This window comes from Chelon labrosus, assembly GCF_963514085.1.
Source record: "Chelon labrosus genome assembly, chromosome: 10".
Lineage (NCBI taxonomy): Eukaryota > Metazoa > Chordata > Actinopteri > Mugiliformes > Mugilidae > Chelon > Chelon labrosus.
Window position 1 is genome coordinate 6,776,851 of NC_140360.1, and position 13,826 is coordinate 6,790,676.

General features: G+C 42.8%; 1 protein-coding gene across 1 annotated transcript in view; it reads left to right on the forward strand.

Moving 5' to 3' along the window:
* The window catches only part of celsr3 (cadherin, EGF LAG seven-pass G-type receptor 3), a gene marked incomplete at its 5' end in the record, with an annotated part of 123,547 nt that overhangs the window by 27,135 nt on the left and 82,586 nt on the right, over positions 1–13,826 (forward strand). The window contains 2 exons of the mRNA XM_084553707.1: positions 1,489–1,832; positions 3,755–4,043. Coding sequence (XP_084409833.1) covers positions 1,489–1,832; positions 3,755–4,043 — 633 coding nt within the window. The remainder of the gene's footprint in view (positions 1–1,488; positions 1,833–3,754; positions 4,044–13,826) is intronic.

Consider the following 13,826-nt stretch of genomic DNA (forward strand, 5'->3'; position numbering starts at 1 on the left):
TTCTAATGTGGACCAACCAGCCCATAGACCAACATTACAGACAAAACATACACACAGCTGTCCATGTCACAAATATTGACTGTGACACAGTACACCCGTTAGCGCAACGCTTGCATGGTTAAAAAACTTTCACCCTATCTCCACCTTAATGAAATCTGTCATAAGTAAATAAATACACACACACACAGTAAAAAACAACACAACAACAACAAACATTTCAGAGTTTACACCGAGTAGTCTTTGCCTGCAGTTCAAAATGTTCATACTGTGTGTTTGTGAAATGTTCATTTGATCCTGGAAACTAAAGCATGACTAATCCTTTTATCTGGTTGGTTTACGCCATTACACACATGGTTAGGCTTAGGAGAATAATTGTTTTTGGTTAACTATTTAAGATCAAATTGTTTCAGTAGCCTAACCAATACAAGCGGCGTGCAGGGAAACAAAAAAGCCTGTGTTTTGTATGCCCGACCATCCACCTCAACCACCTCCTTATAACTTCTACCTGGACAATGAAAGTAATTGAGGAAGGTGATATGTGTTTGTCCAAGACAAGTAATATAATATTGCATAAGTATTGTAGGTTAAGTAACAGATTGATTTCCTCCTCCAAAATGATCAACCAGTTGAATAACCACCTTTCTGATGCTGTTTCAGTATACACTGAACATTATCATGGTCATGAAGGAGGATTTAGTGTGAGACGGTTATATCATAATACATACGTTTTTGCTAAATGACCACAATTTATGCAAAGACCCAATGTGCTCAGTCAAAGCTTTGAGTATGACACTGCTGGCAGTTTGTGCCCCATGTGAGCCTCTTTACCTTTTAATTTACACAGTGGATCACAGCCAGTCACCATTAGCTGCTACTACTGCGTGTTTGACTGAAACAAGCTTGAGTGAGTGTTTCTCTGGAGGCCGCCTGGCAGTGGGTCTACTTTTAATGGCCCGCAGCATGATTTTTGTTCGCGTCGGTGACAAAATAATTAATTTTCGTCCTTAAGCGTTAGCTGTAACTTGTCGTGTTCTTTGTCAGACACTGAGCAGCTGTGAAAAGGATCCAGTATTTTCATTCAGTGTTTACTTCTTTCTTCTATTTAAATGAGTGTGTGTGTGCAGTGTGTGATAACATATGTCGTAAGATACCTGCATGTGCATTACTCAGGTCTGAACTGCATATCTCTTGACATTATTGTGACCTTCTCAAATTTTCACTTCTTCTTTGTGACCCTTCACCTCTGACTCCCATTCATTTCTATCCGTCCCCGCTGTTTTTTCTATTTATTCCTGTCCTTCCTGATGCGCATCGTCCTCATCTTTAATTTATCTCTGTCTCCTTCACAAGTTCACACCTTTGCCCTCTCTATCTTTAGCTTCCCTTTGTCTCCGGTCCCTTCACTTCCTTCCCGAACCCCTTTATTCAGCACACACCCGTTTTATTCAGCTAACAGTTTCTCCCCTTCTCTTTTCTCCGACTCTTCAGACGGCGTCCACAGCATTTCAGCCCAGTGCGTCCTCCGCGTCCTCATCATCACCGAGGACATGCTAGGCAGCAGTGTCACTGTCCGTCTCCAGAACATGTCCCAGGAGCACTTCCTGTCGCCGCTGCTGGGGAACTTCCTGGAAGGCGTCTCGGCAGTGCTGTCGGTGCCGGTCGAAGACGTTTTCATCTTCAACATCCAGCCCGACCTGGACGCGGCGCCGGGAGGGATACTGAACGTCAGCTTCTCTGCTGCGTTGCCGGGTGGACATTTCTTCCCCTCTGAGGCCCTGGAGGAGCAGCTGTACCTGAACAGGCCGAGGCTGACGTCACTGACACAGATGGAGGTTTGTCCATATGCGCTAATAGAGATCACTAATTTTTCTCATATAATGTAACGTGGCTCTCACCTGGAGACAGTCACCTGAGCACATCGCATGTGATCCGACAACGCAATACAGATGCTATGGCACAGCAGCCATATGGCTTCATGCAACGATGCACAGATATGACCAACCCCGTTTTTTTCTCATGCATGAAATCACGCACACCTGGACACAGCAAACACGACAGTTACATAACATATTCTCACAAACGGGAACGTCTCTACACACAGAGAGAGAGAGAGATGTGCAGATAAAAAAGAACAGGTGAAACCAGAGCATGAAAAGATTTATGAAGGTGTATGTGAGAGAGAGAGGGAGAGAGAGCGCAGCAGAGTAAAGCGATAGGGCTTCTTTTAACAGCAACTGTCACAAATAACATCACAAATAAACACAAGCAAACAGAATCTGTATTCTCTTAATGTCAAAAAGACACAGACTCTGGAATATATCTGATTCAGCGCCCGTAGCAGCAATATTTCAGAAAAATATTATAAAGCAGAACTTCAACTGCAACTGGATCGGGAAGTATGCACTGATGTCTCTCAGTCATCCAGTTAGAATTGTCTGGCTAGACTTGAAGAAGCTACTTGGATGAAACGTATTCAAGAAACCTGACAAGTCCTTTTGCTCTAGTTTCAGCTTAGTTTATTTGTAATGACCGATGTGAAAAGACTGCAGGGACATTTCTTTTCCATGTCTAGAGTGATATACACTCACTTCCCAAAGCAATAGGTACATTAGTGAAATTTTAATGCATTCTCACAGTCATCTATTAAATCCTGACCATTTTGGAGGATGTAGTTTGTGGTGGTGTTATTTTGAATTGAATTAAACAATTTAATTTAGCCTAGCCCACTGACTAAAATGTCAAAAAACACCATACAATTCAACAGTGCCACGAACCACACCTGATTTGGTTCATGACTGTAAATATATCCTCATATCCGGTCATAATTGTATTAACCAATAGCTAGCCTGCATCAATTAGCGGGGGGTGGGGCATGCTGATAAAGCCTGGGAGACAAGACCCAGGGCTGTAAAAATCCTACAGCTGCTGCTTGTGCGTGGACGTAAAATAAACGTTTCGGAACAGTTTATTTATCGACTTAAAGCTTGGTCTCGTGCGGGTTACGATGGTTGGAAAGTAAGTGGACGGTGTTTGCACACGTTTTATCCGTAAGATAGTATTGTAACAGCGAACTACAAGTACGCTACTGTCAGTGTTAGCATTAGCATGTTAACCATAGTAACGACGATGTTGGTTGCGACATTAGAGGTAACAGCGGTGACATCAGCCGTAAGTCGTGAGAACGCCGCTGCCCGGCAACCGTTGCCATCCACAAGCCCAACAAGCGGCCGAACTGAGGCTAACAGTTAGCAAGTTTATATAAAATTATAAAGAAAACGCAATTTGACTAAATTATAATGTGCTTAATTATAATAATAATTAATTGTAAAAAAATATTTACAATTAATATTTAATTTTAATGTATAATTACAGTACACAACTTCCCACTGCAATTTCATGAGCTCCATTTAAAGGCAGCATTTGATCATTTTCACTAGTGTTTCCAAGTGAAGTGGCCAATGAGCATGCATTTTGTTTTGATCTGACCCATTGCTGCCCTGGCTTACTGTAAATTAAATTAAAAAATGGTTCTAAATGTTAGTAGTTACACCTTTGCCCTTACTGGGATCACATCCAACTGTCTGCTGTGAGAAAGAAAACCTCAGCGCTGCGTGTGTCACTTTTCAGAAAGAGTGACGAAAGATGAATTTCATGAGGAAATGTGCTGAGCGGTAGTTTAACAGAAGCTCATTTGACGTGGAAGTATTTTTCACAGCGTACTCTATCTTTCATCTTTCCTCTGCCGTCACCCCAGGTTCTCCCGTTCGATGACAACGTGTGTTTGCGGGAGCCTTGCCAGAACTACATGAAGTGCATCTCCGTGCTGCGCTTCAACAGCTCTGCCCCCTTCATCTCTTCGCCCTCCATATTGTTCCGGCCCATCCACCCCATTGCGGGCCTGCGCTGCCGCTGCCCGGTCGGATTCACGGGCGACTACTGTGAGACGGAGATCAACCTGTGTTACTCCAACCCTTGTCTCAATGGAGGGGTGTGTGCCCGCAGAGAGGGAGGCTACACCTGCATCTGCCGTGAAGACTACACAGGTGAGTTGGGAGGGGAATGTGCAAGTTTTCCTGTGACGGAGGACCAATTTAGCTTCAACTAGGTGTTTTTGGGGACTTGTGCAGCCTTATGTGGACATCCACTCAGTGTTGCTGGTAATTGTAGTCAGTTGAAGCGCCAAGTTCCTCCAGGTGTGCTACATTGACATGCTCGCACAGAAGGTGTTGGTCTGGAATGCCTCTGTCAGGAAGTGATGCTCCCACAAAGATCTGCTTTGCCAGTCGAGTAGTTTGGGTGTTCTTTATGTGGTGATGACATAGTCATACAGGTCATCTGAGCGCCGTGGAGTTGAATTTGTTGACTACAAAACTGCTCTGATTTGTCGTAGGACTATCCAGTTGTGTGCCGGACTATTTTTTCCCTGCATGGGTTGAAACACGCTCCATAGTGAAATTCAAATGCATGTTAACAGACTTACATTCTGATAAGAATAGAGAGGTGGGTGTTTCAAATCTATTGTGCTGCTTTCCAATGTGTACAATAAGTTAAGGTGTCTGATGTGATTATGACACACTGAATAACACGTCATCTGGGTATTAAGAAGCCATGCAAATAACACCTATGTTGTTGGCCTAGCACATCATTACGTGACTGAAATAATGTTAAACACTGAACAGTCATTTATCCTCTTGATCTTGCTTGTCTTAGTATGCTGTAAAATATAAAAATATATCATGTCTCTTGGCTCTGGTTACACTTAATTGCTCTGATTTTTTTATGTTATTTCCATCCTTCTCTTTGGTTTTAACGGAGTGGCTGTAGATCTGAAGAGACTGATTTAAAAGATTTAAAAACAAGATGCATTTGAAAAGAAAATAATTGGGTGCAGCGTGTGCACTTATCAGTCTGCAGTGCACGACTCTTACATTAGAATGCATTAGTTTTCCCTAGTGTACCTATTGAAGTGGCCATTGAGTGTAAATTTTAGTTTTTGGTCTGAACCACTGCTGTTTGCAGGGTGCAGCATCGTAATGTAGTCTGCAGTTCTACCCAGGTGAGCTATAACTGACTGCCTGCGCCTCTTTGTTTTTTTGTCCAACACTGACTTCCTTTTTGATCCGCTCTGTTTTTACTCTTTTGTCATGTTGAGCTGAACAACGTGAAAACACACACACACTCTGCCTCCTGGGAGAGCTTCCTCCGCCTCAACTCTCTACCTGTTACTTAGTCTTTTACACACTCTCACCACCCCTGCCACTCTCTTTTAATTTGTTCCCTTTCCATCGCACACACTTCATTCTTTCCTCGCCTTCCCAATACACCAAACTCATTTCAAACGGTCTCCTTCTTTTTTTTCTTCCCTTGTCCCTTAATACTGCTGCTCTGCTTCAGCTATTGAGCTGCTGTAGGAGAGAGTAGATGCTATGAATGTCACTGTGTGTGTGCGTGTCTGGGGGATATTTCACATTGCCTTTTATTTCGCATCAAAAGAGAGCTAGGGGAATGAAGAAACACTTTTCTTTCATGAGACAGACAGAGTGTTTTCCGGGCTCCCACTGAGACGGACAGAGAGATGAGGGGAGAGATTGGAAATGAGACAAATTAGGGTGGAAAGCAACAGAGAGTCGGAGTCGGAGAGAAACATAATGTCTGACGGAAACGTAAGAGAAAGACAAAGGCAATAAGGGAAGTTTAAGCAATGGAGAGAAATAAAAAAAATAGAAAGATATGTATGTATTCATGCATGCAAAACTAAACAGATGAGACAGATTATAGCCCTGCACAGACCTGGTAATTTGAGTGATCTGAACACAAATGTCCACCTTAAAGTGCAGATTTGAACCATAAACTGTATATAAATATGGACAAAGCGTCCCCACTTTCTTGCATTGACCAAACTGACACTGTTTTCCCGGGGATACTGGCGAGTCTGCGCAGTGCGGTCTGAGAGTGGAGCCACGCAGAGTCGCGATATTGATGACCCGACCACACTTCCTCCAGACTCACTCTGGTTTTTGTTCAGTTAACACTACGCTCTGCTCTACCTCCACCAGTACAAGGAAATGTTGGATTATACACTGTACAGAAACCATCCTTGAAAAAAAATTATTTGACGTGTATTTTAGTGTTTTATTTTGTCCCATCCAAGTCCCATCCACTAACATGGAGGGGGTGGAGCTTATGACCTATACTGCAGCCAGTCACCAGGGGGAGCTCTACTTGCTTTGGCTTCACTTTTGAGGAGCAGCTCCGCCATCCATCTTTATACTGTCTATGGTTTGAACACGCTCAGGATGCATTGAAAACGCATTTGAGCCCGATTACGAGCCCCGTCCAGGATTAACATCCGACCTCGGCAATCCGATGCAAGTAGCCAGCTTTAAAATGTGTCTCCACTTGTGTCCCCAGCCAGCACTTGAGGTCCGATCTCAGTTTGACACTCTGGATGCAAAGATACTCTTACTGCTGCATCAGAACCATGAACAGCTGTCTGTTATGCGTCCGTTATGACTTGGGGGAATGACACATAATTTGGAAGAAGTTTACTCACAGATAGCACACAAGCTGTTTATCTTCACCTTGACGTTAATTAGTTAAATATTTCCTCAGTAATGTCTGGTGTCTTTATTTGCCTTTATTACCAGAGCATGGTAATAAAGGTTCTGTATGAAGCAAGCATTTTCAGCTGTTTTCTTGTGTTCCTGTCACTGAAAACACTTTCAAACAACCAAGTCTGAGTGACCTCTATGAGGAATTCTCCACATGTTGCCCTGGGATTTACCATCAAAGTCTTGACAGTGCCTGAGTTGCAGCTTCTGCAAGAGATGATTCAGAATAAATTGGCCGCTGGAAGCGTAACTCTAGGTTAAATAGAAATGTGCCAGCAGAGCAATTTTAATGAGAGACGACGTGCCTCTGATTGCATGTTTTTCTGTCTTAAGTCATCATGTGTGATTCACCTGACATGCACTTCACTTTTGGACGTAAATTAGATATTGTACAATCTGACACAGATTTTGACCAACGTTTTTCATCTCATCTTTCTCAGCGTGGCGCGCAGTAAACCGGCTCAGACAGGGAGCGTAAGGGGCCTTAGAGCTGGAGACAAAAGAGAGGGAAAGTAGATAATTCATGAGGGAGAATTGGACGGATTGAAAGAAATGAGCAAAAATGAGTAATGGCGTGGGCATTAAAGGTGTAGCGAGAAAACGGTAGAGCTCAAAAGATGAAGGAGAGGAAGGGAGAGAGACGAGCAGTGTGAGGGATGAGGGTGCCGGATGAATTCAGTTAGAATAACGTGGAAAGAGGCCTGTAGGGGGGAAAATGGGGTGAGGGACGCCCATGAGCTATGAGAGAGAGAGAAAGAAGGGGGGATGGAGGATGAGAGGAAATCAAATGGTTTCTGGGTAGTCCGTTGTTGTGATTCTTTTTGCGTAGGCGTTGGGTGTTGCGGTGTCTTGTGTTCGCCCCAGGGCCGGTGGGAGGAAGAAGGGAAGGAGGGCGACGAATAAACAGGGATGAATTGATTCTGCAACGCATGGAAATCTCCAGACATCTCCTGACCAAGTTTGCTCTATCCCCTCATTCATTTTCATCCACCCCCCTCATACTCTCCTTGTGGCTTTGAATTGGTTTCCCCTGAAATTCTATGGATTGTTCTCACAGACAGGAGCTAAGCCTGGGGTTTTAAACTAAGGCTGGAAACTTTCTTTTTTCCACTGAGGGGCGGAATATTTTTGAACAAAAGCAGCAGCTGCTGACAGATCTGAGTCAGGTGCAATCTGAGGGTACACAAATAGGCATCCAGTCCCCAGCAGGCAGCAGCAGGTGAATACTTCATCCAGGTAAAACTGGTCACCTCAGGCCAAACCTGCATGACAACTCTGGTTGTAACCCTGGGATAAATAAAGTTTGACACTTACAAGCTTGTTACTCACGAGACGGTAAAGCCTGCTGTGTAGAAAGGTTAATACCAGCTTTATGGTGGCAGAAATACAGTGCTGAGAGAACAGTGTGAAACATTGTCAGCAGGGGTCAAACACTGTTCAACCGAGCACTGAGTTCACAAAGTTAGCTTAAAGCTTAGAGTTTAAATGATAAAATGACATACTCTGTGTTACAGGGATAAGGTGTCTTACATTATTTTTAAGTTGCTCTGCTGGGAACTGATTATACCCTGGCACACAGCAACTTAAGACTCATTTAAAGTTCTGCGGGACTAGGCGCTGTAACCTACGCACGTAGTCTACGCTGGTGCGAGCCATTTACTTGTGCTCTCATCAGTCTTGCTTGCTCTGTAAAAACACCACCCAAACACTAATTTTTGTTGCTACTTCCTGCTTCACTTTCAACAATGACGACTGCAACTTTAGTTGAAATTTTGCCAAAATTTTACCAAAAATGAGTCGATCAAATGTTTGTACCTCTGAAACTTCCTCAATTAACCTTTCCTCCATGTGTTCCATCTTTATTGATCCAAGAAAAACATTTTGAAAATTGCGGAGACGGAGAAGCAACCGGAAATACTAAAGTGGAAATATTCTACTAGCAAGAGGAGCAATCACAGTCCTTGCGGTCTGCGTTGCAGCGATGCGTAGCTAAATTTCTGGGGAGGTGCATGTCAGGCTATGGCGGTGGGGTCTGCGTAGGGTCTGGGCTGTAGGCGTAGCTACGGCATCAAATTGACGCAGAAGCATAAACCGCCTAATAGAATGAGTTCAGAATGGGATTGAGACAGCCGTGATGGTGTTTCTTCCCGAATAACCAACCCTGAGAAAGAAAGACATTTGTATACCCAAAGACCAAGCAGATAAACTGTCTTCAGACAACACTGATGAGACTGCTAGAGTCTGGTAGAGTAAATTATGTAGTGTAAAGGCTGCTCTTCTGGGTTAATGATGGGCTTCTTTGTTGGGAGAATAAAGCAATGATAATATTAAGCAGTACTCTTAAACCAGACTTTGATCTGAACATATGACTCAAGTAGATGTGTCGCTTTAGGTCAAAGCACACAAAGTATTTTAAAAAAAATCATCTCGATCAAGGGTGACTTCCTCTATAGATTATCAAATGCAGCAGAGAAGCTGTAATCCTTCTTTTCTCGCTGCTACAAAACAGTTATTCTTAAAATCTGCATTATTTCTAATCCAAAGCCCTCATGGCTGTATAAAAAACACAACAGCTAAGCACCGGTCATTAAGCCTGAAAACAAGAAAAGGATCTCTGTTGTTAAGAGCTGAGCAGACGCAAACCTTCCGGTAACGGTGGATCGAAAGAGATCGTTCTCACAAAGTGAGGGTAAAATGACTAAGAGAGATGTGTATTATGCAGTTTATGGTAAGACATACCATGGGGGATACGCCTCGGAGAGTCGAGAGATGCCAAGAGGAGATGAGATGGAAACGGAGAGAGAGGACTAAATTACGTTTGTGAAGATAAGAAGGTGAGCAGAGGAGGGAATCTGTTGGATGTGTTGAAGCCATTTATGTTTTACTTCAAGAAACAGAGGAAAGGAAAGAGGCAGAGAAGAAGTGCGGTAGGCAGTGGCGAGATTAGCTTTGGATGTGATAAAGCAGATATGCTTTTTTTTTTTTACACTGAGAAATTTCCTTCCACAGATAGGGGAGGGAAACGGATCGCACGCACGAAAAACAATGAGTCTCAGGTTTCTGAAGAAGGTGTTAGAGGATGGGAAGAAGCAACTGAGGAGAGAGGGGCAAATGTGAGGGGAGATTGAAGTATATGCTGTGAGACAAAACTAGTTCGGTTAAGGAAAGAGAGAGAATAAAGTAATTGGAAGGTAGAGGAGTGAATTAGTTTGGGGGATGATGAAAGAAGCAGGTCATGAATACAGAAGAAGAAGCACCTGATGAATGTTTGTAGAGGTGAAGGTATAAAGGACATCTAGAAGCAAGTAGGTACATGCTAATATAATAGTCCTGTAGCCAACATTGACCCGTTTCACTCGCGCTGCTCTTCCGCCTCTACCTCTATGTTCAGATTTTTACGAAGTGCTGTGCAACATGCCAGAAAGGGAAGAACTGCTTTAACGGCACAGTCATCTCACGTAGCATGAGAAGCTATTTGTGTTGTTCACCAATGAAAATTGATGTTACCGAGTTGGTCAAAACCATGAGGAAAAGACTCCAGACGTATCGTGAACTAGCTTAACTTCATAAGCGCTAGCTAGCAAACTTGGATTGAAAGTCAACTGTTTTCTTAAAATACGTTTTATCCGCTGATACTTTATTTAATCTCACATACATTTGCCACGTCTCCACAGCATTATGTTTGGCGTTCATGTACTGCACAGGCTGCTGCTGTTTGTCGCTAAACCCAATATCCGCGTTATTATGGTAATTTAAAGGCGGACTGTTACAAAACATGCTGTTATTTTACGTGCAGATATTTCATATACTATATAAATAGTGTTTAATAGTTGGGAAACACTGTAACTGAAAATAAAACCATAAGTAATAAAACCAAGGGACCATAAAAGAAGTCAAAAAGTACATCTATACCAGTATTAATGGAGAAGAGTTACAGTGGTTTATGGCCTGGGAGAAGAAACTCCTTTTAAGCCTCTCCACAACTGAGTGGAACTGCTTCCCACAGGGTCACCACTTTAAGCAGGTTATGGTTGTTGAGTGTCCTTAATGATCCGCTGTGCCCTGGTGTAAATGTGCTACCGGTTGGGCGGTGTAGATCCCATGTTGCGCTCTGTCCCGGGAGCTGCAATTTCCACAGGGAATGAGCTTCAAACTGCAGGATGCTGTGACGGCTCCAGAATCAACAGCTTGCACAGCGGTTACACTCTTGTACCTGTTAGCGCACACTGCAGCAGAAAGGCCCTTTTGCTTAGAAGACCGAATCCATCTCACAGCTGACTGTACAATCTGCACAACTAGAGCACCTCCATCGAACACCTCGACAGCAGAAAAAAAGCTTCAGCTTAATAAATAAATGTCCAAAGGCAGTAATGAGCCATGAAATCATCTAAGCTAGTTATTAAGCTGATCTAAGCTAATTATGTACTTAGCGATGTACAACTCCCACATGAAGCCAAGAAATCTGATTAGCACCAACAGTTTTCCGTAAGAATAATCCCTTCCAATCCAGTCGACGGTATTTTCTTTTATTACAACGATTTTATTTCACTGTTTAAACTGTAATAAGTCAAACACGAGTCGTTTTAGAATTAAGGAATGACAATCGGCCTTGCACCAATATGTGTCACACGGAGAGTTGACCGAGAATTGCACAGCAGCACACACAAAGAGCCAAGGCCAGATGACTAATTGTTAGTTCGGTTTATTGAGACAAAAGACCCCGTGGAGCTGAGGCAGGGTAATTACAAAAAGAATCCGACAAAAGTAATCCAAAAATCCACAAACCAAAAACACAAGTAATGAGGAAACACAAGGTGATGCTGAAAGAAGACAAAAGGAAACGGAAGAAGCTTTCAAAACAAAAAAATAACAAAAGCCCAACTGAGCAAATGTCCAAAACTCATTAACATGACAGCTAATGTTTGAAGACTTTATTTTTTACAACAATAACAAATTACCGTGTGGAGAGAAGTTGAAAACTCAAATAGTTTCTTAAAGATAAGACACACTGTGAGAAGTGACAGTGGAAAACAAATTGAGAGTCAGAGACATGCTCCTTACCGATAACACTGTGGCAATATTTGAGAAAAAACTCGTTAAAGGTGGAATTAACATCACTTTCCACAGTGGCAAAAAAGCATACTGTATATCATGGAAAGGATGAAGCTTAGAGAAATAATGCGTTTAAAAAAAGTGGACTGGGAAGTGAGGGATGGAATGGCAATTTAAATTGAAGAGAGGATGAGGGATACGAGGTTTGTGGCTGAGATAAAACCAGGAAGGATGGGGGGGAGACTGAGGGAGGCAGAGAGCTAATGGTATATAGGATGGATCTTGAGAGCAAGATTAGTACCACAGGTCATTAATAGAGTGAATGATTAGGATGTGGGATGAGTTTTGGAGTGAGCACAGAATAAGTAGGAGGGTAGAAACGAGAGGAAATGGAGAGAGAGAGAGAGAGAGAGATCTAAAGGCATAATAGAGCTGATTTGGATATGTGAATGTTGTATGGAAAAAAAATACACTGCAGGGGACATGATTTGCTGAGTTGACTGGGATAAATGCATTAAACGGTGTGAGAGGAAGGAAGGAGGAAGCTAAATTAGTTTTGGGAAGATAAGTTGGGGGGTAAAGTGGAAAGAGAGGGATGGAGGCGAAGGAAAACTAGTTCTCAAACCTTAGACTCTGCTGTTGGTGCTTACTGCCGCTGTTCATATCAAGTGAAGAATTCAACAAGATGAGACAGAGATGGAGATGGCACAGTGTCTGGTCTGGTCTAGGTGTGTGCTAAATGTCTAAGTAACATCCACACCAATGAATGCCAGGTCCAAAGGTTTCCCAGCAGAACATTGTATTGTCACAAGATGGTCAATGTTATTTTCTCCTCCTGTCAGTGGTTATAATGTTAAGGCTGATCGGTGTAATCTCTGATGATAGCAAAGCTTCCACTTGTGCCTAAAGTGCTGGCAGGAGCAAGAGTAACATTAGTATCAGTCAATATTTGTGAAAGCACCGTGATGAGGGCGACGACCCAAGTACAGAGAGACTCAAGAGGATTTTTAAGTTATTTTAGTCCACAGCCAGTCAAGTAGGATTCAATTAAAGAGCCTCTTTTATAAAAGGTTATTATCAACTAAATTATCAAGACTGGCTTCATACTCTCAACTACTAGAACTGTAATGACTTTTAAATGTCAAGATTAAGCGGCCCTTTCAGAGAGTTCATAGGAGACCAGATCAGACTAATTCTGATTAGTTATACCGAAACTTCAACAGCACCTGCGTGGTCTTGAGGAAGCGCATGCGTTAACTCAGAGGTTCATTGTTAGCTCAGGATCATGCAAAGTAGTGCTGAGCAGTGAATGCACACTTTATGGATTCTTCACACCGATCAGCTACAACGTTAAAAAAAACAGGAGAAGTAAATAACATTGACCATCTTGTGGCAATACAATGTTCCGCTAGGAAAGTTCTGGACCTGGTATTCATTTGTGTGGATGTTACTTAGACATGTAGCACCCACCTAGACCAGACCAGGCACCCCGACCCCATAGCAACGACACTCCTTGATGGCAGCAGCCTGACAGAGGCCCACAAAAGTGGTTTAGGAGTAACTCAATAAAACATGAAGAACAGCACAAGGTGTTGACCTGGCCTCCAAATTCACTAGATCCCAAACTGATCAAGTATCTGTGGAATGATCCACAGAGTAGTTAGTTATACCATACTTATATCTGGACTTGTATCAGGTTGGTCCCCCTTTTGTGTTCAGAACTGTCTTAATTCTTGGCGGTTTAGATTCAACAAGATTCATGGAAAAAGTCTTTGGTCCATAATATGATAGCTACATGCAGCTGCTGCAGATTTGTCGGCTACACATTCATGATGAGACTCTCCGGTTCTCTCTATTGGACTGAGATCTGTGGAGGTATTTCAGTACAATCGAGAAGCCATTTGAGATGGTTTTATCTTTGTGGACATGAAGCATTATTCTGCTGGAAGTAGCCACCATAAGATGTCTACACTGTGGTCATATTGAGATGGACATGGTCAGCAACATTACTCTGGTAGGCTGTGGCATTTAAACCGCACTCAGTTGTTATTAAAGGGAACACAGTGTGCCAAGAAAATATCCCCCACACTATTAAACCAGCAGCAGCAGCCTGAACCATTGATACAAGGCAGGATGGATCCATGCTTTAATGTTGTTTACTCC